The sequence below is a fragment of the Leptodactylus fuscus genome, chromosome 1, assembly GCF_031893055.1.
Source record: "Leptodactylus fuscus isolate aLepFus1 chromosome 1, aLepFus1.hap2, whole genome shotgun sequence".
Taxonomy (NCBI): Eukaryota; Metazoa; Chordata; class Amphibia; order Anura; family Leptodactylidae; genus Leptodactylus; species Leptodactylus fuscus.
The window spans coordinates 266,444,208-266,471,724 of record NC_134265.1 but is presented as its reverse complement, the minus strand read 5'-3'; the positions used below and the strand labels follow the sequence as shown (position 1 = coordinate 266,471,724).

Sequence of the window (27,517 nt, the reverse complement as noted above, 5' to 3'; positions counted from 1 at the left end):
CTTATTAATTTTTATGTATTTCAATTTGTGCCTTTATGCAGAAAAATGAAAAAGGTCCTGGTAAGAAGCTGACTGGAGTCTGCCGAAAATTTTTTCTATTTAAGTGATATTCCTTCTAAGAATCTGGTAGTCATCTGACCATCTTCAACATGGAGCTGCAGTTAAACCGTGTGGATTACTTGCAGGTATGGAACAAAATAATCCTTGTTATCCTGTTGCCAAGGAGAAGTGTTGTGATTCTAGGGTTTGTGTATTCCTCTATAATAATCTGTATTAAAATAGCTTAATCTGCAGATGGCCACAGCTCAGAAGGCAGATTAACTCTTTCAGACTAGAAAACTAACATTTCCCAAAAATAGAAATTAAATGTGCATAATTTGTATCCTACAAACAACTTTTCGTAAATGAATATTGCATTTGAATATAGGAAACTGTAATATATATCTTGTCTTGACGTTTATATTGTCTATAAGGATGAAAGAGCGAGCTATGGGGTGTTCCATACTTAACACTCTAGCATGTTCCTTAGGTTGGTGTCACCTCTCAGAAAACAATGAAATTGCTTCCAGCTTCTGGACGAAGAGCAACACAAAAGGTAATGAACGTATATATACATATAAGTGTGTATGAAAATTGGAATTAATGTCCCAAGCTTTATTATGATATGTCCATGTAACTTACTGAATTGGAAAATTTTATTTTATTATGTTATATCGGGTTGGGCTAATGCTCTAAAAATAACCGAAATCCCAAAGTAACTCATTTAATAAATGTGAACTTGCTGATATAGATTATATCAGTTATTTTGCATTCTTTCCATCCTGTCTCACATTGCCAATGCTATTCAGTCAGGATTGTAGATATGTGATTATCAAACTAAAATGCAATTGCATGGTGTAGCATATAAATACGGGGTGCAGTATTAAATAGTTAAGTGTCTTAACTGTTTATTAATCACAATTAAGGTAAAATTGTCAGCCCTAATGCAATATAATATCTATATTAAATCATGTCATCAAGTTGCTTTTATCAAGTTAAAATGGGGTTGTACCAAGTTTCTAAGTTATCCTCATGGTCTATCTGCTGCTCCATCAGGACAGGGGAAGTGGATCTGTGTTTTTAGGTTTGGTGACGTTCCCAGCAGTCAGACCCCTTCGGAACATAAAGTTATTTAGGTTAGGTAAATGACCGTACTGTTTATTTCCCTATTTCCCTGGAATTATTCATATGCGTATTGTTTTAATATCCATTTTCATAGGTGGTAGTTGGAGATCAGGATGGAGTGGTTACATGCTTTGGTATCAAGAAAAGTGAAGCAGTGGTAAGGGTGGTGTGCTATAGCTCAATATAAAGGCTAAATTTCTGGACATTCGTTCAAGCTTGTGATGTTTGTTCTGTATTTGTATCTAGCCAGTTTTTAAGACCTTGCCCGGCCAAAAGATCTCACGGTTGGAGCTTGGAGGCGCTCTTGGCACGGTTCAGGAAAAGATATTTGTGGCATCTGGATCTGAAGTTCGGGGCTTTACAAAAAGGGGAAAACAGTTTCTGTCCTTTGAAACAAACCTAACAGAAAGCATCAGGGCCATGTAAGCACTGCGCTATTTTATGTAGCGGCATTACACAGGTCTTTTCTTTTTTTTTTCTTTTTTTTTAATCACGATCTCATTTCTTTTAAAGGAAATGTGTCAACAAAAAATGACCAATTGCTTAAATCAAGTTTCTTATGTTAAACATATTTTATAAGCATTTTGGTGTGGCTTGTTTTTTTCATGTCATTATGTGTAGTAACAAATCATAAAAAATCCTGCAGTACTCACATTAGCCACTAAGACAAATAATTTGCTTGCACTTCCAGTTCTGTAGGTGATTTCTATATGCAGCTGCCAATTCCCTTCTCAGCACACTGATGATCACAGCTATCATGTGCATGTAAGTAAGACAGAATCCACCAGTCACAATTGATGATTTCACAGCGTATCTACCTCCCTCTTTAATTCCATGAATCAGGAAGCATCGGACTGTTTTAGGCTTATTAGTGGCCACTGTTGGAACCACAGGATTTATATATATATATATATATATATATATATATATATATATATATATATATATATATATATTTGTTTTAAAGAAAAAGAACTGTAGCAGCACCAGCAAATCTGGGTTTCTGACATATATGTGGTCCAGGGCAGATCTGGAGTAGGCCTCAGTCCAGGTATAGATCCTTGGCTCATTATTGGGCCAGAAAAGTCTGCAGCTCTTGCATTACAGTGCAGTTCCATGGGGTGAAAGGAGGTGTGTGGTTCTGTCCTGTAACCCTGAGTCCTGTATTGTTCGTGTGGCTGGAAGTAAGCCACACGTTTAGTTAGGTATCCGTTTGACTGTTTGGGTTCGCACCACTGCTTCTACCGAGCTAACTTCCCCACAATAGATAATAACATGGAAATGAGAAAAAAAAATCTCCAAAAATTCTCAACAAATTATGTTTTAATATTAAAAACTTGATTTAAGCAATAGATTTCCTCTTGTCATGTATTTGCGTCACATTCCAAACATTGAATAGAGTTTTGCTTGTAACATCTAGTATAACAGTTTATTTAGTAGTAAATCCTTATGTGTGTTTTTTAGCTTAATGCACATATATTATACAGTGCTATAGAGGTTGTCCAGCTCTTAGTATAATTTAATAAGCACTGCTACACTGATCCTGGGACAGTTAGACTTTTTCTCCCTCTCTGTTCCCAAGCATTCAATACTGTTTGTATTGGTGCCTGATATTTTATTTAGGCTCTGTAGTGTCAGGAGGGCGGGGTCAGGCAGGAGCAAACAAGCAGTGTGATTCTGACATTGTCTACCTCTGATTAGAGCTCTGAATCACGCCCCCCTGTCTGACTCTGCCTTTCTGACATTACAGAACTTAAATAGAAAATCAGGCAACAAAACTAGCTGTACTTGTTACTCAGGAAAGGAGAGGACTAGAGAGAAAATTCCAACTGTGCTGGAATCAGTGGAGCAGCGACTATTAACAGTTGCTAAGAACTTGAATTGGTGGAAGTGGTGAAAGGTTCTCTTTAACTACTAGAAGAACACTGCTTTGCAAATATAATGAAGTAAGTAATACGCATTTCTATTTTGAATTATAATTATTTTCTTCCAGGGGCCATTTCTAAAAGTTATTCAGGTTTAAATAGTGACTCAAGGTCCAGCCAAATGCAGCTTTATTACTGGCCAGTAACAAGGAACAGGCAATAATAAATCAAAGCTGCTAAATATTGCATGGAAATATAAAGAACTTTCATATTAAAGAAAAACTGTTTGTTCTCCATTAATCAGGCTAAATTATTTCTATCACAGAAGTCTATGGAGAGGTATACAGCAGCTGCTAAGTTCTGCTACATGTTGTAACTAAAAGAGCTGTTTTAACCACTTCTGGACCGCCCATAGACTATAAACGTCCAGGAAGTGGTTGCCTTGTTCTGACAGGACGTGCCGGTATGTCCAGTCAGAACACAGCAGCTGCACAAAATCATGCAGCTGCTGAAGCTGGAAGCCGACTGTAACTTCAGCCGGAGCTCCCAGAGAGAAGACAGGGGAGGTTTATTCCCTTCCCTGCCTTCTTGATCGCTGTGTATACAGCGCTCCATGAGCGCTGTATACATGGCTATGGGCGCCGCCATGATGGGGCTGCCCTCTGACCTGGCGGTCCCGTGATCCGCCAGTGTCAGAGTCTTACAAGAGCTGCCGGGTCCTACAGGACCCAGATCAGCTCTGTAAGTGTAACGAACAGTGTGCAGGAGGCTGTATTTCTCCTGCAACTAAGACTAAATGTACCAGCCTCTCTTACAGGGGAAATCAGCCTCCCTAACAAAAAAAAAAAAAAAGTGATCAGATGTCCCCAAAGATCTCTTATGATCTTATGGGGACACAATCTGAAAAAGAATAATTCAATAAAATAAAAAAAGTTTAAAAAAATGTAAATAAAATAAATAAAATAATACGCTAATAAAACGCCGTTATTAAAGGTTATAGCCCCACCCCCGATGACACCATACAAAATAAAAATTACCGTAACGGAGAGGAAAAACTATTTTATATAGTTTATTTTAAGTTTTTCAATTGCACTTTGTTATTAAATAAAAAAAATAATAATAAAGTGAAAACCAGACACAATTTCCCTCCTATTATGTTTATATTTTCCCGGATATAAAAATAAATAAATAAAACACATTTGAAAATAAAAACAACATAAAAATAAAGCCCTATGTGTCCCCGAAAAAAGACGCAGAAATCAGTTGAATGAGACATACGGGAAAAATGTTACAGCCCTCAAAACCGCACATACTAAAAAACACGAAAATGTGTCTGGTCCTGGACCACAAATTGGCCCGGTACTGAAGTGGTTAAAGGAGTATTTCCATGAACGTAATCATATTTACATTTGTAGATCACTTGAATGTTAAACATTTTTGTAAATATAAGCAATTAACAATTTTGCAGAGTTTCAGAGATTTCCTCTAACTATCTTAATGGTGACCGTCTTTTGTCTTCATCAGTTACCAATGGTTATGACCATGAATGTAGGAACTTTCTATAATCTGGGACTAGTCAGAAACCCAGCCACGACCTCCTTATTGTGAACAGATTAACAGGCAGGAACACTACATGTATGAGAAGATAATCCGGCTACAATAAGGACATCATGGCTGGGTATGAGTATAGAAAGTTCCTGCATTCATGGTTGTATCCAATGGCAACTGGTCAAGACAAAAGATTGTAACTATTGAGTTCATTAAAGAGAATATTTCAAATCCTGCAATATTTTAATTATTTATATTTCAAAAATGTTTAACTTTTAATTGTCTACAAATGTAAATGTGTTTATGTTCATGAGAAAACCCCTTTAACTTCACTATGTCTTGTAAGGTAATGCTTGGCCAGTCCACAGAATGAGATAACAAGTTGTACCATGAAGGGCTGTAGAATATTTCCTATGGATTTCTGGTACTAAAAAGTTTGAGGGGAAAAAAAAAATCTGAGTTCTTCTTGATCCTTTCTAAAATGTGTCAGACTTTTTGGCTGTTTAGTTGATCAAACTAGATGTTTATTTAAATGAAATATTACTGCTTAAGATATAGTCTGTCCTTTCTTAGGCATGTATCTGGATCTGATCTTTTCTTGTGTGCGAGTTACATCTATAACCATTACTGTGACTGCAAAGACCAACACTACTATCTGTCCGGGGATAAAATTAGCGATGTCCTATGTCTACCAGTGGAGAGGTTGGAAAAAATTACTCCTATACTTGCTTGCCAGGACCGAGTTCTCCGTATATTAGAGGTATGATGGTTTTGCACATTCAAAACTGATTTACACAATAAAGCTGCTATAGGCTACGTTCGATATTACGGTTTGACAGTTTGATTGTCTTTACAGTGAAGCCTCTATGTAATGACAGCCCAAAAATATTTTTTTCCCATAGTTTGAAAATGACAAGAAAGCAGATTCCAATTCAGAAAATGTGTCTTTGTAATATACACCTCAAACCTCCCACTCATTTCAGTGGGAGTCAGTGACAGACAGTTAAACATTGTGCGGAAAGACAGTGTGCTTTGCTCTATGTTGCTGCAGTTTCATCACAAGAAATGTTGCTGAAACCACGTTAGGTGGCCACGTATCAATTAGTCCCCAAGGCGCAACCTATATTTCTGTCATACTTATATGATTCTGTAGCAGTCAATAAAAATACATTTTGCCAAATTCGAGCTTGATAATGTGCAATGCATCTTATCCTCTTGTATGGGCTATGCACTACAAAGTCTATTGGTAGCACCTATTTTAAATCTTCACAGTTTTGCCCCGTACGATCCTTTATCTATTTCTCGGTTAAGATTTGTTAAATTTGAAGTTATTATTTATTTCAAGGGTTCTGATTTATTGTATGACGTTGAAGTTCCTGGTCCACCTTCTGTCCTGGCCTTGAATGGTGGTGATGGAGGTTAGTATTTTGTTAATTTGCATTTGTATTATATCATAAGTATGTATGTTGTTGTGTGCCAGATAGTATTGTATAGTAGTTGTGCCTTGGAACCGGCATCTAATATATCTACTGTCAAAGGATCTACTTGCCATAAATGTCTGATACAGGTGTCACTGCTGGGATAACCACCTGAGTCTCACTAAAATATGAACCAGTGGCCACATCTGGATGTAAAATATGGTTTCATTGAGTATGTTTAGGCATTCTATGTATTTGTTAGGAATAACCTTTTAATCATTTTACTGCCAGATGTTGGAGTCACATGTGCACCCTCTGGTTAGCCAGACCTTGCAGCTGTTCTACATTGTCCATTCTCACATGATGTAGAAAAACAAGTTTTATCGCTTGTATTTTAAGAACAGATAATCCTTCCTGCTGATACAAAGGACAACATGCAAAACTTGAAATTTTCTTTTTTGTTGTTGATTGAATCGAGTCCAAAGGCTGTATCTATTCCTCAGGATGTGGCTAACATCCATACACGCACTAGCAGTAGGAGAGCTGTATCTAAATCTATGCATAAGTTATTGTAAAGATATTTACTAGATTTTACCACTGTGGGTGACCCTACATGATATCAGAGGGTAGAGAACTGTACATTTCAAATTTCTAACGAAGCGTCTTTTTTTGAGCAGGGAGCAGTGGAGAAGAGCTTTTGTATGGAACATCAGATGGAAAGATTGGATTAATTCATATTGCAAGAGGCTCTCCTGTGCCCAAATGGGAAATATTCAATGAGAAAAAAAGAGGAGGTTTGTATGATTATATTTTTATGGATTCTATTGCTGTCTCTTGTAAGGGTATGTTCACATGGCAGAAAAGAAGAATTCCTCTTCATTTTCCGCTGACGGCATTTCCGCCGCAGTCTAGCCGTGACAGGATGCTGATGCAGTGCATTGGCATCCATCGTGGCATCCCACTTGTGAATAGGCTTGGATGAATGGGCCTAATCAGCAAGGAGTCTCGAGTCACAGACACCGCAGCTGAATCGGCTGTGGAATCTGCAGCAAGATTGAGCAAGACGCTTATTTTCTACACATCCTGCTATGGTCTCTGCCTCCCATTGAAAACAATGGGAGGCGGATTCCGGGAGGGATCTGCTCCAGATTCGGGGACAAAATCTGCGGCAAAATTACTCTATATGAACACAGCCTAGCACTTCTCATAATCCTGGTATTTCGTGTGTTTTTCTAGGTGTTCTGTGCATTGACAATTTTGATATTATGGGAGATGGAGTAAAGGACATATTGATAGGACGAGATGATGGGACAGTGGAGGTATATGGCTTTGACAGTGCAAATGACCCTGTTCTCCGATTTGACCATGTAAGTATATGCTTCTGGTAATGATCTCTTGTGAGCATTAATTCTGTATTGTGTGTTTGCTTCAGCCAAAAGTGTGCAATAACGCTATTTGAAATAGTCCTTAAGTGGTTGTCCACTTCTAGGGGCAAAAAAAAAAGTTAAAATTTTATAAAAGGGCAACAAAAAAAATGTCTTGCCCTTCATCCATTCAGTCGCATCAGCAGTCATGTGTTACACTCTTCAACTCACTGATATCACCTAGATGACAGTATGTAAGTATCACTATGATGATTATACAGCACCACTGGTTGGCTGCAGCGTCCCCACATCACTGAAGGCTCATAAAGTCTAGCCAAGGTCCTCTTGAGCATCTGTACTGTAGATTTTTTATCTTTTTTTTTTAAAGACATTGACAGAAAGCATAACATCCATCCAGGGAGGCTGTGTCGGGAAAGAAGGTTATGATGAAATCGTACTGTCTACTTACTCTGGTAGGTCAAACAAATTTGTCTGACAGGGGTTTTCGACAACTGGAACATTGATGGCCTATTTTTAACAAAAGTCGTCATTATCAGATTATTGACAGCCTGACAACCCAGCATATCAGCTGCTGTAGCGTCTGCACAGGGTATGAAGCTGGAAGCAGATTGTGCCCTGTGTAGTGACAGAGCTTAGATTCATGTGTTGGAGGAAACCCATGCATCAAGGGGAGGAACATACAAACTCCATGTAGATGTATTCCTCGACTGGATTTGAACTAGTGCTGCCAATTTGCAATAGCGTGATCGATGCAAGTCAATTGGGCCCCCAATGTCACAATTATGACTTCGAGCTGCAAAAAGATTCATGAGTCACAGTCACTGCAACCTCAAGGTTACAAAGCAACCCCATTCATTTGCACTAGTGCAGGTGTCGCAGGCCGGCATATCCAGTTTTGGTCTCACAAGAGAAGTCCTGTCCAAAAAGAGTTACCTGGATAACTCAATTGAGTCTTATAAGACAAGAATAGCAAATTCTAATTAATTTCAATGTGAGTTTAAGGGAGATTTTGTTTTGGCTGTAATTATGAACCGTATATTTCCTTTGTGTCTGTTAGGATGGGTTTCTGGCCTTACTACAGAACCTACTCACAGAGAAGCTGGTCCGGGTGAGGAGCTGAAAATGAGTCAAGAAATGCAGACTAAAATATCATCTCTAAGGTCAGAGTTGGTGAATATATGAGAAGCTAGTGAATAAGTAATTTTCTTACTAGTATTCTTCTTCTTCTTCTTCACCATAATATTTAAAAGGGTGTTTTGCCTTAAATGTGTGGTATATGAGTTCCCATAAATGTGACTGATGTAGGTTCAACCAGGTTACATCCCCGACTTTTATTTGACCACGACCTGTAGTCTTCAGTGGTCGGGCTTTATGGAAATGGCGTAACTCTAAATTATGCTTTTTCCGTATCCCACCATAGAAGTGAATGGAAGAAACATCAGTGGACTACTTTGTTTCCATAACTCCCATACACTGCTCAGAGTTATGTTATAAGCCCTGACCATCAAGGATGTCTCTGACAGTGAGGTCAAAATTGGGTAAGGGGAGGGAGAGGGTTAAGAGAAAAAAAAAATCAGACGTTTACAGAATATGCCTTTTACTATTGTTTTATGACGCTAAAATATATTTTATAGCTGTATATCAATAAATCTGCTGGATTCAATCCCCCTACCTGCTCCCACCACCCTCACCAGTGACTAAAGAAACTACCTTGTATAGATACAAAATGACCATCTGTAAATGTTTAGAAAAGATAGGCATCCATTAAGCTCATGACCATTGTATTTTGCCTTGACAGCTATTTTTCAAAAGCCACAAAAATGATTTATTTTTTTTATTTTATTTATTTTTGCATTGAAGATTTTTATTGATTTTATTTTTTTTCAATACAACAGTGTAATAAAGTCAAAAAGACAGGTAAAGGGTAGTCGTAGAAGGGGCCCAGGTGAATAAGACCTGTCGTACGAACCTTTCCCCACAGGGAGGCCACCCAGAGTTCCAATGTATTGAATAAGTGTGCTTACAAGGGACACCTGAAGCCTTCAGACTCCCCTTCTCCCTGCCCAACTAGAGGCTGTTGGGAGGAACTTTGTACAATCAACAAATATAATAAAGGAAGGGAAAAAGAAGAGAGAAACCAGGGGGAAAGGGACACACATGACAAAAGGGAGGGTCTGAAGAAAGAGAAAAGGGAGAGGGGACACAACATCCAAGAGCCCAGCACAGGCCCCCAATCCACTTACAGGGGTCTGAGACAAGACCCAGCAACTCCCTGTAAATAGATGAGGAGACAACTGTGATCCAGTAGTGCCCTGTTTTCTCAAATCAAGGAACACATTCAGGGGTAAGGGGGCATTCACACTACGTTTCCTGAAGCTTATTCTGAATGTAAAACACGTTCAGAATCAGCGGCGTATAAAGCAGCTCCATTCATTTCTATGGGAGCCGGCATACGAGCGCTCCCCATAGAAATGAATGGGCTGCTTCTTTCACTGCGAGCACTCCCATTGAAGTGAATGGGAAGTGCCGGCGTGTACGGCTCGGCATGAGCAGAGCTTGCCGTATATGCCGGCACTTCCCATTCACTTCAATGGGACTGCTCGCAGTGAAAGAAGCAGCCCATTTATTTCTATGGGGAGCGCCCGTATGCCGGCTCCCATAGAAATGAATGGAGCTGCTTTATACGCCGCTTATTCTGAACGTGTTTTACGTTCAGAATAAGCTTCAGGAAACGTAGTGTGAATGCACCCTAAGATGGAGAAGGTTCTCCATACAATGAATCTCGATCACTCTCTCCACTCATTGTGGAGTTGTAGGGGTCACAGAGGATCTCCACTTCGCAGGGATGCAGGTCTTTGTCACATTTAAGAGCGGGAGCGTTTGTCATGGTGGTGGTCTGTTTTTTTTTTTGTTTTTTTATTCTTTTTTTTTTTTTTTACAATGTAGCGTTATTATCCAATTTCCCACAGCAATGTATTAACTGGTTCACATAAAAGGTATTTAGTAAACTAAAACATGCAGTTACAGAAGTACCAATAAATGGTAGGTGAGCCATCAGCCCATAAGATTTTGAAATCACAACTACTCAGTCATGCTCCACCCCCTTTCTCTAACACCCCCCACACACACACACACACACACACACCTTTTCACTACATAACATTGTATACCATAGAAGTATATACCAGAAGCATACCAGTTCTGACATTTGTATGTTTGTATTCAGGGCTGAATTGGAGCAGCTTCAGTTCAAAGTTGCTCAGGAGCGAGAGAGATACCAGCACTCCTCCCAGTCTACTACAGCGGTCTCCGCAGTACCTGTTTTTAGTATCAATGACAAGTTTACACTGAATAAAGATGATGCCAGTTACAGCCTTATCCTAGAGGTTCAGATGGCTATTGACAATGTGCTGATACAGGTTTGTAGTCACCAATGTTATTGGAAAATGCTTTAGTTTTTGTTTTGCCTTCACTACAGGTATGTGTGTAATGGTAAAAATAAATGGGACACATTTTAAAGGGATGTTCACTTTCAGACCAATATTAAGAGACAAATGTTATTGCTTGTATAATAAAAAGTTGTACAATTTTTCCAATATACTTTCTGTATCAACTCCTCACAGTTTTTTCAATCTCTGGTTACTGTGCTGTGACTATAATGAACTGTGCACTTGTGTGTCCATCACATGACCATGGACCGTATATCACATGATTGTGGACGGTATATCACATAACCATGGACTGATATTTATCCATTGGTAATAATCAGAAAGAATGAAAGCAAGTAGAAAATCCTGAGGAATGGATACAGAAAGTATATTGGAAAATTGTACAACCTTTTTATCATGCAAATAATGTTTGTTTCTTGATATTGATCTGACAGTGCCCAAACCCCTCAAAGAGGATCTGTCTCCACAATACAAATTGCATTCACCTCTTTAAATATGTATAATTGATAGAATGGATGAAGTCCCTATCCATACCCAGATCACACACACAACTATATGGAAAGGGGAGGGGGATGCTATCCCTCACTGCAAGAATAGCAGAACAGTCTTAGACTGCCTGATAATAAACTAGGTAGAATATTTATAAAATTGCCTAATTTATTGTATATAGATGCATTGGGTGGATGAAAAAGAGCCAGGTCAACCACCATCCTCCATCCTGGGCCCTATCTTCTTACACCCCATCACCAATCATCATACCCGTAGAGCTAAGGGGGTCCTAATCTTAGGCTAATAATGAAAAAAAATTAAAGGAAGTTAATATTTGTATTGATCTGTACATTGAGTCCCCAGAATAAATACCACTAGTGTGCCCTAGAAACACCAGTCTAGCACTGTAGCAGCTGCATCTATTAGTGTGTCTTTTCCAGGAGCCTCCTCTTCCCCTCTGCACTAAGATATAATAAAATAACTCTGCTTGATAAGTTAAACTATTTAACAAAGTTTCTTATATTCCCCCATATTATTCGTTCATGAAATGCTGTTTTAATAATTGGTGGTAGGTAGAGATGAGCGAGTAGTATTTGATCGAGTAGGTATTCGATAGAATACTATGGTATTCGAAATACTCATACTCGTTCAAATACTACTCCTATTCGCAGTAAAGACTCTATTCAGAACCAGCATTGATTGGCCGAATGCTATACAGAACGCTGGTTCTGCATCAGGCTCTTCTTTGCTAGTTGGGAGAGCTGGCAGCCGTCTCAATTGTTATCCGATCTCCGCCTCCTCACAGACGAGCCTCCAGCAGAACCAGCGTTGATTGGCTGAATGCTGTAAACTGTATAGCATTCGGCCAATTAACGCTGGTCAATGCAGGACGAGCGCTTGCCTCCCATCCAGAAGGAGTCCGCAGGAGGACCCCCGAACGGAATATCTGCGCAACTTTAAGCGCTGTGCAGTTAAAGCGCACGGATCCGTTATAGTCGATGGGGTCTGTGCGCTTTGACTGCACAGCGCTCCTTCTAAACACACTCCTCCTGCTACTCGTGGACTTGGTGACTCTCGTTTAGTCGAATAGTGGTCTCCCCTGATACGATCATTTTTTCCCATAGACTGTAATGGGATTCGATATTTGATCGAATAGTCAAATATTGAGGCTCTACTCAAAACGAATAATGAATATCGAGTATTTCACTACTCGCTCATCTCTAGTGGTAGGCTTTAAGCTAAGTTTATAACCACATTCCAGTTCTTATCCTGCTAAATGTGATCCTGTGTAATGAAAGTTCTGAGTTTTGGTTCTGTATGTAGTGGATACATAGTAATTTCTACAGCACTGATGGTCTTATTACTTGCAGAGTGATGTCCCAGTGGACCTGCTGGATGTTGACAAGAATTCAGCTGTTGTGAGTTTTAGTGGCTGCGACAGTGAGGTAAGGACATTCTTACACATAGGATTGTGTTTTTATCTTGCCTATTGTAACATATCACATTATCCCCATGGTGGGACTATTAAAGGATTATTTTATCTCATCTTTGTTGTACAGCCCAATGGAAATTTCCTCCTCGCTACCTATCGCTGTCAGGCAAACACAACCCGCCTAGAATTGAAGGTAATCTCTAGGAGACAATCCGCTCCCCATTAGTTTATATATGTTAATGACAATAATCCCTGATTTTGTGTAGTCAACATAAAGGTTTCTTTCTGAATACCCCATGAACAGAATACTTACTGATCCAAATGCGGGATTTTACAAAACTGAGCATAACACACCCAAGCTTTATAGACATGCTTGAAAATAAGACAAAGAAGATAGTATGATAGAATTAGTTTTATAGCCTCTTAAATGGCTGACTATAGTTCTGCTTACTGTGCTGAGCTGCTTTCACAAGTGTAATTCTGTACTAAAATAATAGGAACATTCATAAGCACATGATGCTATGCAAGATAATCTGATGTTTCTCTTCGTGAATTGGTAGTATTCATTAAGCCGGGCTATATAACTTATTTTTATTTTCATGCAGATTCGCTCAATTGAGGGACAATATGGAACGTTACAAGCCTATGTAACGCCAAGAATTCAGCCTAAAACCTGCCAGGTTCGTCAATACCAAATTAAACCTCTGTCTCTCCATCAGAGGAGTCATGTCTTTGATCAGAACAGGTATGTTCTCAATTATAGGGGAAAAAGAAATTCACTGTATACGTTATATAAAATCTGTTTACCTATGTGTATATATTTTATATATAGTGTTTCAATGTTGTATTATTTTATCCTAGAATTCTTAGAATCAGAACATGTCAAAGATATATACTGGTTGGTATCCAGATTGCTAGAAAGAGGCAGAAGGCTTTGCTGAGCTCTGTACTAGAGATGAGCAAGTACTATTCGAAACGGCCGTTTCAAATAGCACGCACCCATAGGAATGAATGGAAGCGGCCGGCGTGCAGACTTTGCCGGCGGCCGGCCGCTTAACCCCCTGCATGCTGGCTGCGTCCATTCATTCCGATGGGTGCGTGCTATTTGAAATGGGAGTTTCAAATAGTACTCACTCATCTCTACTCTGTACCTCTTTGGTTTTTGTTATCTATTTTCACCACTGCATAGTGGTGTGATAAACCAAAAAACCCTAAAAGGCACAGTGCTCACCCAACTCTTCTTTTTCCTTCTAGCAAAAGGTCAAAGTAGCAATAGCCAGACTCTCAAACATGTAAGGTTTTAATGTCAGACCTATATTTGATAGGAATCCTTATAACTGGAACTGTACAGTGACAGTTGGTCACTTGTGAATCAGGTTAAAATTTTAGCTCTACCTCCACACAACCTCAAAGAATCCATCTATGTATGTCTTTAAAACAATTATTCTATTCTATTCCACAACGCTTCTTATGTGGTAATGAATGCATACCAAAACTTATCCTGTATATAATGTTTACAGGGGTTGTTCTATCTGTACTTTTATTAGTGTGAACCACTCCTTTGGCTATCAGCTGGTGTCACTAGAGCAGTGGTTCTTAACCAGGGTTCGATTGAATCGTAGGCCCTATGCACGGTTCATTTTGTGTACCAGTAAAAAAACATATACCTATGTCTTAAATTTAGTGATAAATCAAATATGATTTATTTCCAAAGAAGGGTTCAGTGAATGTGCATATGAAACTGGTGGGTTCGGTACCTCAAACCAAACAAGGTTAAGAACCACTGCACTAGGGAAAGCTGCTTACAGCCACTCACTTCTACTGGTGAAGCCGCTGAGGAAAGCAATGTAGTATTAGATATTAGTCCATTGAAATGAAACAATGACTGCATAAAACATGGTCACTAGAGATGATGTAAGCGGCCGAACACCAAGAGGTTAGGCGCATCGAATATTCGATGCATTTAACCCCTTGGTGTTCGGCCGCTTATATGAATACCTATGGCGGGGAGGTATTCAATCGAATACTACTCACTCATTTCTAATGGTCACATCGAGACTTCAAAAGTGAGAAAAACTTTTTGCAACCTCTGCCTCCTAGTCAGGAGCTTCTAGCAAGTGACTTCACCCTATGATGTTCAGATACCCTAATGTAGCTTCCGAAAATAAATGTTCTTGTTGGGACAGCCCTTTTAGGAAGAGAGAGTGTGCATGTGTCTAATTACATGTAATAATAAAAGTAAATGTATCCTTCCAAAAGTGGATTTGTTATTAGAAGTTGAGCAGGTGATGGATATGCATTTGTGATATATGTATAGAAGACACATCTGATTATGACACATTATGAAGTAGCAGCAGGACCCATATTATCAAAAGCATTGGGTCAAATGATTTCAGTACTCAATTGTATTAGTCAAGATTTCATTTAAAACCTGGCATTTTTTGCAGGCCTATGAATATATTGAGCTTGACTGGTCAGTTCAGCTTTGCGGAGATCCATTCCTGGATGGTGTTCTGTCTGCCTGAGGTCCCGGAGAAGCCTCCAGTTGGGGAAGATGTTGTTTTCTACTTTCAGAATACTTTTCTGGATACACAACTTGAATGCTCCTACAGGTAACTATTTCCTGCAGTACAGCTCTTTTACAGTCTCTTTATGTTCCTTTGTCAGCCTGCTGTGTAACACCTGTGGGGCTTCTAAGTATTGTGTGGCTATTTTCAGAAGTTTTTGTGTTTCACTTTTTTTTTTTTGCAGAAAGGGTGAAGGAGTTTTTAAATCGGACAATATCTCCACAATATCAATCCTGAAAGACGTCTTATCTAAAGAAGCTACTAAAAGAAAAATCAATCTTAATATATCATACGGTATTGTCTTTCTTAGGTTTTAATGCAGTTTACAAAATATTTTCTTTACCCATTGCTTCTGGCATTAGTTTTCTTCTGACTTATGAATTCCCTCTGAATATGTAGATAGTGACTTGGTGACTCATGTAAACCGTTTCATAGAACTTTCCTTATGTACAGGTCTGTATATTTGTACACCACCTTACATGTTCAGGACCATCTACAAGAATATTTTATTGCATGAGATTATTTTGACTCATCTATGTCATAGACAAATATTATAATACTGTTTATTGTTGTAAACAGGGCTGTGGTGTTGGAGTTGGAAAGTTGAAAAAAAGTTACCGACTCAGACCCCACCTTTGAAATAAAATTATTAATTCTTAATTATATTAAACAATTGTTAATATAGTATAATTAATTAGATGTACATATTTACTTTAATAGGAATTCAATCACTCGCTTTTAAGTTTTTTTTACAGTTTCTGACTGACCATGGCTGTCAGCTATTTGACTGAGTCAGAGTCAGACTGTAAAAAATAGAAGACGAAATAGTAGTTAAAGTTGGTGGTTTGGCGTACGTACTCCACAGCCCTGGTTATAAATTAGTTAATAATTGAAATCCTTTCCGTGTTTTCTGAGTAGATATAAGTGAAGAATCTGTTGGCCATACTCTCAAAATGATCCATCCAAAGTTGGAGTACCAGCTACTGTTGGCCAAGAAGGTTCATTTAATCGATGCACTGAAGGTATAGTACATATAATCCTGGCTTATGACATGACTGCACCTTGGGTCTAGTGAATAAGGCAAATCAGTCACCTATAGCTCAGACCATGGTATCATGTTAAGATTAGGAATTAACTTTAGACTGCAGAACTAGGACGTTTAATATTGTTTCCCATCATTATGGTGGTCACACAAGGTGGATGTGGCTATAAATGCATCCCATCCCTGGCCACCAATGTTTTACTTCTCAGGGCGTGAAACACTGAGGAATTTCAGCTTCATATCATTATAGGGCAAGTGGTAACACCAAACCACACAACCTCCAATGCTATGCAACCGAAATTTATCGGTGTTTCACTTACTCAGAATTGAAACACCAGTGATCAGTGAAGGGATGTGGCTGTAGTTGCAATCCACACACTGTACCAGTACACAGTACTGGGTGGTGGTACAGTACATAATACACACTGTGGCACCACCCTTAGAATAGATCATTGGGTGTTTGACTCTCGGTACCTCCACCTGTCAACTTTTTAAAGAGGCCACTTTAAAAGGACAGAACTACTGTAATATGCACAGGTGCTATAAAATGTTTGGCGCCGTGCTGGATAAACAATAAAGATGCTGCAGCCTGAGCGCTGTGGCACCTTTACTCATTCAATTCTTGACACAGTGGATGGAAATTAGGTGCGTCCTCCACCAGGCCGTGTGTCTGGTGGGAAATCTACGGCAGCTCATAGCTAATGTAGACAGATGTAGCAGAATTAAACTGCTGCAGTATGATATCTTATCACACATTGGAAATCGTTAATTTCTTGTTCATATCATTGGGGTGCATCGTATTATAAGTATAAGCTCAGCCACTAGGAGGCTGAGACTAGGAAAGTGCTGGCTTTGCCCAAGTGAGCTATACCTTCTCCACAGACATGCAGTTAATCAATGTTAACCTAGTGTCCATATGAGGCAGATGGCTGTTGCCCCAGGGCACAGGGTCGGACTGGGGTGCCTAGGGCCCACCAGTGGGATTATTTCCAGGGGCCCACCCTACTGCCATATTAAATATCGTCCGTCCAGTTTTTGCCATTATGCACGTTTAAAGTGCATTTTCACACACAATACAGTGTGCAAAACAGAACTGTATTGTCATTTATACTAAATTGATCACTTTTAGCTGCGCCTTGGTTTACTGTCTTTGAATAGATCTGTTGTCCATTTTCACACTTAGATTGCTACAGATGTGAAGTGATGTATACATGCATGATATTTTGCATCTGCATTGCTCCTCCCCCCCTTGCAGGAGCTGCTTGTAGATGCAAATGAATTAACAGACAGTGTCAGCTGTTAATGCAGGAGACACATGTCAATACATATGAATATCTTGTCAGCTCCTGCTTCTACTGTGACCCCCAATGTGATTGGAATATTCCCGGTCACATTGACAGAAGTAACAATCACACAGGGACTCATCTATAGCTTATGCGTCCCTTCATAGCTCATTCAGATGTGACAGAATTCTGCACCAGAATAGAAGCCAATTTCTACTTGCCTCAACTCCCCTAGGCAGTAGAGGACAACTGGGTTAAAGTCCCTTCTTTAAATACGTGTTACACAGAACAGGACAAGAAAAAACAACACAGAAGAGGAGTCAGCAAACCGAGGTCAAACCAGAGAGGCAAAACAGTACCAAATCACAATCCAAAGGAGTAGTCAATAAGCCAAGAAGCAGAGGTCAGTAAATACAAAACGATAGAGAAAGGACAAAGCAAGGTCAGAGACAATATCCAGCAAACATTTAAGGAAGCCCAGAACCCGTCCCAGGCTTGATTGGCAGATAAGCTTTCAAACACAACGCAAACACCCCTTAGGGTGCATTCACACGGTGGAAAATGGCTGAATTTGGTGTGGAATCCGTGACAGATTCAGCGCTGAAAAAAAAAGCCTCCCATTGACTTCAATGGGTTCCTTTTTCTGCAAAGCAACCCATTGAAGTCAATGGGAGGCTTTTTTTAGAGCTGAATCTAATGCAGATTCCACACCAAATTCACCTGTATTTTCCTCTGTGTGAATGCACTCTAACAATAACAACACAATGACAAGAGACCGGGAGCAGGTAATCATAAGCAGACAGGCCTCCTGCACTGTACAATGCGGCAAGAGAATGGTGCAGGAGTCCGAACGGGTGAGAACGTAACATGAGTATAATTTTTCTTTATAAGGGTCATTCACACGGAGTAACGCCTCGCGTGTATCAGAGGCGTACACGCCGGCGTTACGGCAGGGCATTCACTTCAATGGGAGCGCTCGTAGCACCGCTGTTACGGCGGCGTTATGAGTGCTCCCATTGAAGTGAATGGGAAGTGCTCAGCAGCCCTGCTGTAACGCCGGCGTGTATGCCTCTGATACACGCGAGGCGTTACTCCGTGTGAATGGCCCCTTATGCTGTGTTTTTTTTCTCTTTCAGGTTACGATAATCCATTGGATTATGTTGGATTCCATCGATGATCATCATTTTTGTTTTATTTTTTTAAAATTCTTTAATAAAATGGTCAACGATTTGTCTATTTCAATAAAACTAAATTTCTTTCATGTCTCGAGTTTTTATAAATACTTTCTTACCCCTTAGTAATGGCGACTGGTAGACAGCATCCATTACTAAGGTGTGGCTTGGCATTAGTGGTGAATATTCTAGCACTAACCCTCCAATTATTACCCCGTACCTAATGCTGAGGAGAATTGGTTATCATCCAATACCCGGCTGTTTAATAGAGACTGCTGAGGATTGGGACAGTCACAGGCTGGAATTATTAGGGTCAGTGCACACTGAATTTTTTGGTGCTTATTTTGACGCTAAATCCGCCTCAAAATCAGCCTCCAAAAAAGTCTCCCAATACAACTCAAAATAAGCACCAAAAAACTCAGTGTGCACTGACCCTTAGGCTGGAAAAGGCCGAAAACAACAGGCTGGTATTATGGCTGAGAAGGGCCAAAAACCATGCCATTTCCACCCTTGTAATGTCTGGATACTGCTTGTTGTATCTGACTGGCTCAGAAATATTGGGGGGACCCTATGTTGCTTTATAATTAGAAAAAAATGACATAGGGTCCCCCCAATTTTTCATAACCAGCCAGATATAACAAGCAGCAGCAGCCTGACATTACAAGGGTGGTAAGGACCATGGTTTTTGGCCCTTCCCAGCCTTATAATACCAGCCTGCGACCACCCCAATCCCTAGCAGTGTCTTTAGACAGCTGGGTATTGGACGATACCCAGCTCTTCCCGGCACCCCTGATGGTGTTGGGTACCGGGGTAATAATTGGAGGGTTAGTGCTAGAATATTCACCAGCTAACACTAAGCCACACCTTAGTAATGGATGCTGTCTATCAGACAGTCGCCATTACTAAGGGGGTAAGAAAGTATTTTTTTTTTAAATAAATCAAGAGACATGAGAGAAATTTTTTTTACTGAAATAAAAACTCCCTCAGACAATCCTCGTTGACCATTTTATTTAAAAAAAAAAAAAAAAGATGATCATCGATGGAGTCCAACGAATCCGATGTAATCCAAGCGATCCATCATAACCTGAAAGATAAAAAAAACCCTGTATGACGGAGAGCTTGCCACTGATGTGAACATAGCATAAGGCTATGGCTACACTACTACTTCCGTCATGCAACCAGTGTCGCTTTGGGACTCTTTCACATTAGTGAATGGAGTCGCATTGGGTCCCTCAGGTTGCAATGTGACTCCATTCACTAACATGAGTGAAAGACACATCTTTGGTTGCATGACAGAAGTTATAGTGTAGCCATAGCCTAATGCTAGGTTCACAACAGCGGCAAGCTCTCCGTCATACAGGTCCGCCATGGGACCAGAATGATGGAGAGGTGGACTGTCAAAATGGCGGTTACACACAGACAGTGGCAGACCTCATTAACATAATGAGGTCTGCCAGGTGTCAGCCATTTTCAAAGTGAAAGGCAGATACCCAAGTCCTCAGTGATTTCTGAAACTTGGGTATTGTTATGCTGGAGCCCTAGAAAAGGACACCAGCATAACAATAGAGTGGGACATTATCTATAGGGTGGGTGCACTACAACTCCCAGCAGCTCCAGATGCCCTAGAGCTGCTGAGAGTTGTAGTCCACCCACCCCATAGATTATGTCCCACTCTATTGTTATGCTGGTGCCCTTTTCTAGGGCTCCAGCATAACAATACAGTGAGACATTACCTATGGGGTGGGTGCACTACAACTCCCAGCAGCTCCAGGGCATCTGGAGCTGCTGGGAGTTGTAGTAATGGGGGGGAAGGGCAAAATAGGGGACAATAAAAGCAGGTCTTTATGTAAAATTCCCACTTACCTTGTCACTGTCTGCAGGTCTGGCCTCCGCTTCTGCAATCCAGCCGCCGCGCTCTGCTCTGACGCATCAGGAAAAGAGCTGCGGCTGGATTGGCCAATTCGTTTCCAGGATACATGGGGGCGGGCCCAACTACAGACGTTCTCCCGGCAGCCGTAGTTCTGCGTAGCCAGGTAGGCGACAGGACACCTAGGCTAAACCTCCTGTTGGGCAGGGGCCCGAATTGCAATGTCAGGGCCCCGATCGGTCCCCTAACCATCCCGATCGGCCCTTGATCATGCAGATCGGGCCCCTGCCTATACTTTTTTTTTAAATAAAACGATAAAAAATATAGTCGGGGCCTGGGGCCCACCGGGGGATCCCCCGGTGCTCCAGCAGGCCAGTCCGACCCTGCCAGGGCACATAACAGGAAAGCCGATCGTGTGCTGAATTCAGTGCACTGTCAGCTTTCTAGCGGTATATAAAACTGCATGTGTCAAAGGACAAAAGAAAGGTCCTCTTTAAGATCTGTTCCTTGGTCCCCCTCTCCAGGTTCGGGATTCATTTCAGTCTCTATCTTCTCTCAGCCGAGTTATGGTTCCTGCAAAGTTTTCTGCTTCTGGGCCTTTCTGCATTGGTGGGTTAATGTTGCTGATTGCCCAATGTATGTTGCGTATGCATCCCAGAGGTGCTCCCCATCTTAGATTCTTTTACCTCCACTCTATTTGGGGCCATCTTGGCTACATTATGGGCCTTCTCCTGGCCCTCTTTTATATTCAGGATTTCTGGTTCCTCCTCCCACAGAGCTGATCTTTCATATTTTACACCTTTGTGGAGCTTGGAACCTGGTTTAGTCCAGAAGGCCTTGCTAACTACGTAACCTCCTTGAGTTCCCTATGCAAGTATCTCTCCACTTGGCAACTAGGTTGTCTAGCTATTGGATAGAGCTCTTTCTCTGCCCCTTCTCAGGGCTAAGAGGTTGTTCAGCCCCCAACCCTTCTTAAAAAATTGAGTGATAAGGATCCTTAGCAGCTTAATGGCAGTAGACATGTACTTGGTCTATCTTTAATTTATTTTTGGCTTTTCTTTTATGGGTCAACTTGTTCTGTTCTGTGGCATGCTTAAGTTTGCTAGCTTTTCGCTTCCTCTTCCTTCCCTTTTCTTAGGTAGCATCTGCTGCAGACAGTTTAGCTCCACCAAGTCGCGTTTCAACCCTCTTGCTGCTCCAGCTTCTTGTTCTTCTATTGAGGGCCCATACAAGGGCAACTTTCAGGGCATCTATCTCCTGAGGGCCCTGGCTTAGTATCTTGGGACATTTGCAGGTACTTAGCTGGTTTTCTATTTTATTCTGTGAATCTTAGTGTCCCAGTTGGGCCCCTCATTCTTCAGGCAATCATGATTGCCACTGGTGGCTATCTATTATTTCTGTCCTCTGGGCTAGTGCCGGTATCTTCACCTGGCCCTGCCAGAACAGAACAGGTTTCCTTTTCCTTATGTGAGATTTAGGCCGTCGCCTCTTGTGCTGCTGGTCGGCTGCTGGGCATTTTCGCTTCCCACTCTCTGGGACTGCTTTAGGACATCCCACAGTACTGGGGTCCCCCATGATATAAATGAGAAAATTGTATTTTTGCACTTAAAGGGATTCTATCACTCTCACATGATTTTTTTTCTAGGTACCACGTCGGAATAGATTAAGAAAGACCATTCTTCTCCTACCTTTCGTTGTCTTCTCTGCACCGCTGTTCGCCTACAATCCCGGTTTTTCTCAGCATGCAAATTAGCTTTCTCGCAACACTGGGGGTGGGCCCCAGTGCTCAAAAAGCACTGGGGGCGTCCCCAATGCTGCGAGAGAACTCTCTCCAGTGCCGCCTCCATCTTTGTCAGCAACATCCTTTTCATCCTCTTCTTCCAGCGGTGGCTTGTAATTTCTAGGCCTCGGGCCTTGGGCAGAGCACACTGCATATGCCCACAGGCCACGAGAAAATGGCCGCTTACAATACTGTGCAAGCAGCCATTTTCTCATGGCCTGTGGGCATGCGCAGTCTACTCTGCCCAAGGCCCCAGTCCTAGAAGTTACAAGCCACCGCCGGAAGAAGAGGATGCTGCTGACAAAGACGGAGGCGAAGCTGGAGACAGTTCTCTCGCAGCATTTGGGACACCCCGAGTGCTGTTTGATTGCTGGGGCCCTCCCCCAGTGCTGCGAGAGAGCTAATTTGCATACCAAGAAAAACCGTGACTGTAGGCGAACGGTGGCGCAGAGAAGATGACAAAAGGTAGGAGACGAATAGTCTTTCTAAAAGCTATTCTGACGTTGTACCTAGAAAAAATTTTGTCTGAGTGATAAGATCCCTTTAACGTAAAATCTCTTTCTTGTATTCACTGGGGGACACAGACCCCGCCTTCTTCTTTTTCAGTTTTTGTCTCTTCTCTTTGGGTTCTCTTCTTGGGCTTAGGACATATTAATGCTTGCTCTGCACTGTTTTCTCCTTGTGCTGTTGGTACAGAATTGATTTGTGGAGATGGTATAGCCAACTTAGACAGAGTCAACACTCTTTTTGGGCAGGCCTATACCCATGGTACGGTGTCCCCCAATTAATAAAAATCCAATTTTTTTCTATTACTTTTCATTTGTTTTTGTTGTCTCCTGTAATATATATCACACTGCAGCAGTTTATCCAATTGCAGAAGTTCAGTTTCACTCTGCTGCATCTGAATTTGTAGCATCATTTATGCTACATTTCAGACATAAATGCCGTAATAATAAAATTTACGGGCTGTTGGTCCTTCCCCCTTTTCGCAGAGTGGTGAGGGCTGTGCAAAATTTTAAAAAGTTAGCAAAATAAATCTGCCCCATAGAGTTGTAAAATATAATGCTGATTTGTCTGCAGCTGCCAGTATAAGTCAAGATTTTGTCATCAGGAATATAACTGCCCTCAAAAGGCAAAAAAAAGCTGTTAGCAGTTGGAGAGATGTTCCATCTCTTTCATAGTTACATAGTAGATGAGGTTGGATAAAGACATTAGTCCATCAAGTCCAACCTATAACCCTACAATCCCTACAGTGTTGATCCAGGGGAAGGCAAAAAACCCCATGAGGCTCATGCCAATTGCCCCAATTCAGGGGAAAAAATTCCTTCTCGACTCCAAATCTGGCAGTCAGTATAAAAACCCTGGATCAACGTGTCCTTAAAATCTAGAGTCCATAACCTGTTATATTTTTCTCTTCAAGAAAGGCATCCAGGGCCTCTTCATACATTGCGGAGACTTGTGGTGCTTGTATTGCAAATCACTGTAATTGTGTTTAATGATTAATGTAAATTCTGATTTTCTTCTGGAAGGAGCTTCAGGTTCATGAGGGAAACACAGACTTTCTGATCCCAGAATATCGCTGTATTCTAGAGGAGGCTGAGAAGCTCCAGGAGGAATACAAGAAACAGCCTGCACATCTTGAAAGGCTTTATGGTGAGATTTTCCTCTGCATTTCATTAATATATTACAAAGTACCTGTAGCCTTAGTGTATCCTTTTACTATGCAAAGCCTTGTTTGCATCTAGTTTCCCTTGAAAACATGTCCATAGGCCCATGCACCCATAGTACTCCAAATAGTGTAGCCTTTTGTCATACATTGAGTTGGTATAATTCGGGGAACTTATTCTGAGCTTTAGGGCACTTTGCTTTGTAAACAATGCAGAGGCTTGTGTGTACACCTAAGTGCTTCAGCCCCTTCAAACAACTGATCTAATATTGATGGCATTGCCTAAGGATAAGTCCATTCTTTTTCATGGCTAGCAAGAAAACTAATCTTTCTCAGTTTTGGCGGACCTAAAAATAGATATGTGAATAGACCCATAGACATTCATGGGTTTTAAAACTTCTGTGTGAATAAGCGTTTCAATGGCTCAACCCTGTATACATTGTCCACCAATAAGTATTTGGACATCCAGTAAACTTCGGTGGAGGTGGAGTTATGGTCTGGGGGTGTTTCACCTGGTATGGACTGAGAGTCTTGGTCCCAGTGTATGGTAAACTCAACACTGACACCTATTGCACTATTTTAGATAACAGTGCGCTTCCTACATTATGGCGGTGCTATGGGTAGGACCAGTGTTATAACGCCAGCTGTCCCTTAGCAAAGTCTACCATGGCTTGGTACAGTGACAATCAGGGTAACCGACTGGACTGACCCGCCCAGAGCCCAGACTTGAACCCTATCGAGCACCTCTGGGACGAGTTGGATCGCTGAACTAAGGGGTGCAGCAGCTGTCCAAAATCGGTGAAAGAGCTTACCTGTCTTCTCCATACTGAATGGAATAAAATACCACTAGCTGTCACACAAGGACTTGTGGAAAACATGCCCCCGAGGGTTGAGGCTGTAATTGCCGCTCGGACCACAGGCGTCCAAATACTTATTGGTAGACAATGTAGGAGTTGAAACCAAATGATATCATATTAATGACCTATCCTTGTGATAGGCCATCATTCTCACATTATCTGCTAAATCACACATTAAAAACAGACCCAATGGCTCCTATTGGGGGCCATGTGTCAGTCAAAATGCCTGTAAATAGGACATATATATGTGTGTTTGTGTGTATATTTTTTAATCCGACTGTCAAAAAACAGAATTGTGAATAGCCCCACTGAAAGCAAGATAATACTAATAGCAATATGAATACGAGTGAGTAAAGTCTACTATATCCAATAATGTGTCTACTCCTAGTTTGTACTAGTAAGTACTGTATTTGTCTTCAGAAACTTCATTAGCAGTTGCACTTCACCAGTCTTTATGGATGCTGGTCTCAGGTCTTGCTATTTGTCACCGGGTTTCCCATAAACAAACATAACCATATTTCATTTTGTAGACAATTTAAGTTGAAACATTTATGCAAATATAAATCATTAAAACATTTCCAGAGCATTTTAAAGATTTTCTTTAGCCATCTTAGTAGCGACAGTCTTTGGTCTTGATAGATTGCCAATGAATATGACCATGAATGTAGGAACCTTTCTATGGTCTGGGACTTCTCAGAAACACAACCATAATTTACTTATCTTGGCTGTATTATCAGACCGGGACACAGCAACGAAATCATTGCTGGGTTTCTGACAAGTACCAAACCATGGAAAGTTGTGGTCATACATATTGTCACCAATAAAATGGTTAGAGAAAATCTCTAAAACTATGCACATTTTTTTTATTATTTATATTTGCAAAATAGCTTTAACTTTTGTAATTGTCTACAAATTCAAATATGTTTGTTCATGGAAAAAGCACTTTAACCCCTTCCCAATATCTGCCATAATAATCTAGCAGAGCAGGCAAACTGGGGACAAAGGGAACATCCTTCGGAATAGGTAAAATGCCTTCTGCAATTGCAGAAGGGCAGTCATGCCAAGGGAAGGCAGCATGGGACTAGTCCCACTAAGAGGGGAGAGAGTCCATCCAGGAAGTGGCATGCCGAGATGGACAAGAGAATGTCTGTAAACTGCTGAAAGCCAAGTGGGAAGAGCAGGAGTGTTCCAAGGAAGCAGAGGCCCCCTAAATTGAAGAGGCAAGTGAAAAACAAGGCCTCCCAGGGGAGCCTTGATATGCTGGGAAAAAAAAGATGAACATTCTTCCTAGGGACCCACAAGTCAGAACCAACTTGAAGCGGCAGGAACTGGTAAGACATGGGAGGACTTGTTCCAAGTGGACAAGGCCAGACAAGGGGTATTTAAATATGCCAGCCACTCAGGAGTATGATCCATATCATTTATAATACAGCAGAGAACTAGGAACAATGCCAGCAATCAGTGCTCGCACTGATCACGGGCATGAACTCCTCCTAACACCTCTATCAAAGCTGGGCACCACCATTTTGTGGTGGATTTGGTTTGGGGATAGTGAACCATTTGCATGACAGCCGGGAGCCTATTAATTCGCAGGCTTGTGTGCAACGCAGTTCTATTACAGGCTTCTCCATTTTACAATGCAATGTATTAGTGATCAGATGCCTTTTACATCCTTATACAGGGAAATATAAAGATAATACAGGTGTCAGAATATGATGACTCCAAGAAACTTTGTTTTTTGTTTGTTTAAAGGGGACAAAAAAAAAAAAAAAAAAAAAAAAATATAATATATAAATTTGGTATTGCCATAACCGTACCAACCCATAGTGACATTGCACAGTGAGATAGGCAGGCATAGGAGAGCATTTTCTGACAACCACTCCACTTTTTCACCCCCCCCCCCCCCCCCTTTTTTTTTTTTACCAGATTTTGTTCATGTACAAATCACAACAAGACCATGTAATAGTATGGTTTCAGCCAGTAAACACAATTATTTTTGTAATTGTCTCATTTTATGTCTAGGCATGATCACAGACCTCTTCATTGACAAGTTCAAGTTCAAAGGCACAAATGTCAAGTCGAAAGTGCCTCTATTACTGGAGATATTGGATAATTATGACCAGAGCACCCTGATGACGTTTTTTGATACTCAGTAAATCCTTTGTACCAGTAGAATGTGACATGTACAGTATTTATTACTCAGAGACTTTATGATGTTATTGTTTTGTTGATTTCTTCACACGTGTAAATGACTCCATTTACAAGCTATTTCTCACCTTAGGTTCTTCCTGTTTGTGCTGTTTACTTGTGTATATAAATAGTTAACAATACACAGTTGTCAGGGATTTTCAGGTGATTGTATGTTTCTTTTTAGAACCCTTTTCAATGGACCAAAATAGAAGAAAAAACACACAGGGAGATTAATCATGAAGGAAATTTTGCAGGGCTGTGAGTCAACGTTGGGACCAGTTTTACTAAGAGTCAGAAAAACCATTACCAACTCCAACTTCAAAATAAAATGATTTCATTATTT

The 27,517-nt window shown here is 40.7% G+C and overlaps 2 protein-coding genes across 2 annotated transcripts in view; both read left to right on the top strand.

The window, feature by feature from the left end:
- The window catches only part of TRPC3 (transient receptor potential cation channel subfamily C member 3), a 356,160-nt gene that overhangs the window by 223,034 nt on the left and 105,609 nt on the right, over positions 1-27,517 (top strand). The window lies entirely within an intron of this gene.
- On the top strand, positions 80-27,490 carry BBS7 (Bardet-Biedl syndrome 7). Its single transcript, XM_075286923.1, has 19 exons — positions 80-185; positions 530-595; positions 1,259-1,321; positions 1,411-1,586; positions 5,151-5,337; positions 5,923-5,995; positions 6,673-6,789; positions 7,232-7,362; positions 7,748-7,832; positions 8,438-8,540; positions 10,607-10,799; positions 12,689-12,763; positions 12,878-12,943; positions 13,356-13,495; positions 15,198-15,362; positions 15,502-15,611; positions 16,236-16,339; positions 23,991-24,114; positions 27,007-27,490. The coding sequence occupies exons 1-19, from the start codon at positions 150-152 to the stop codon at positions 27,138-27,140; spliced, it is 2,148 nt and encodes a 715-aa protein (XP_075143024.1). The 5' UTR covers positions 80-149; the 3' UTR covers positions 27,141-27,490.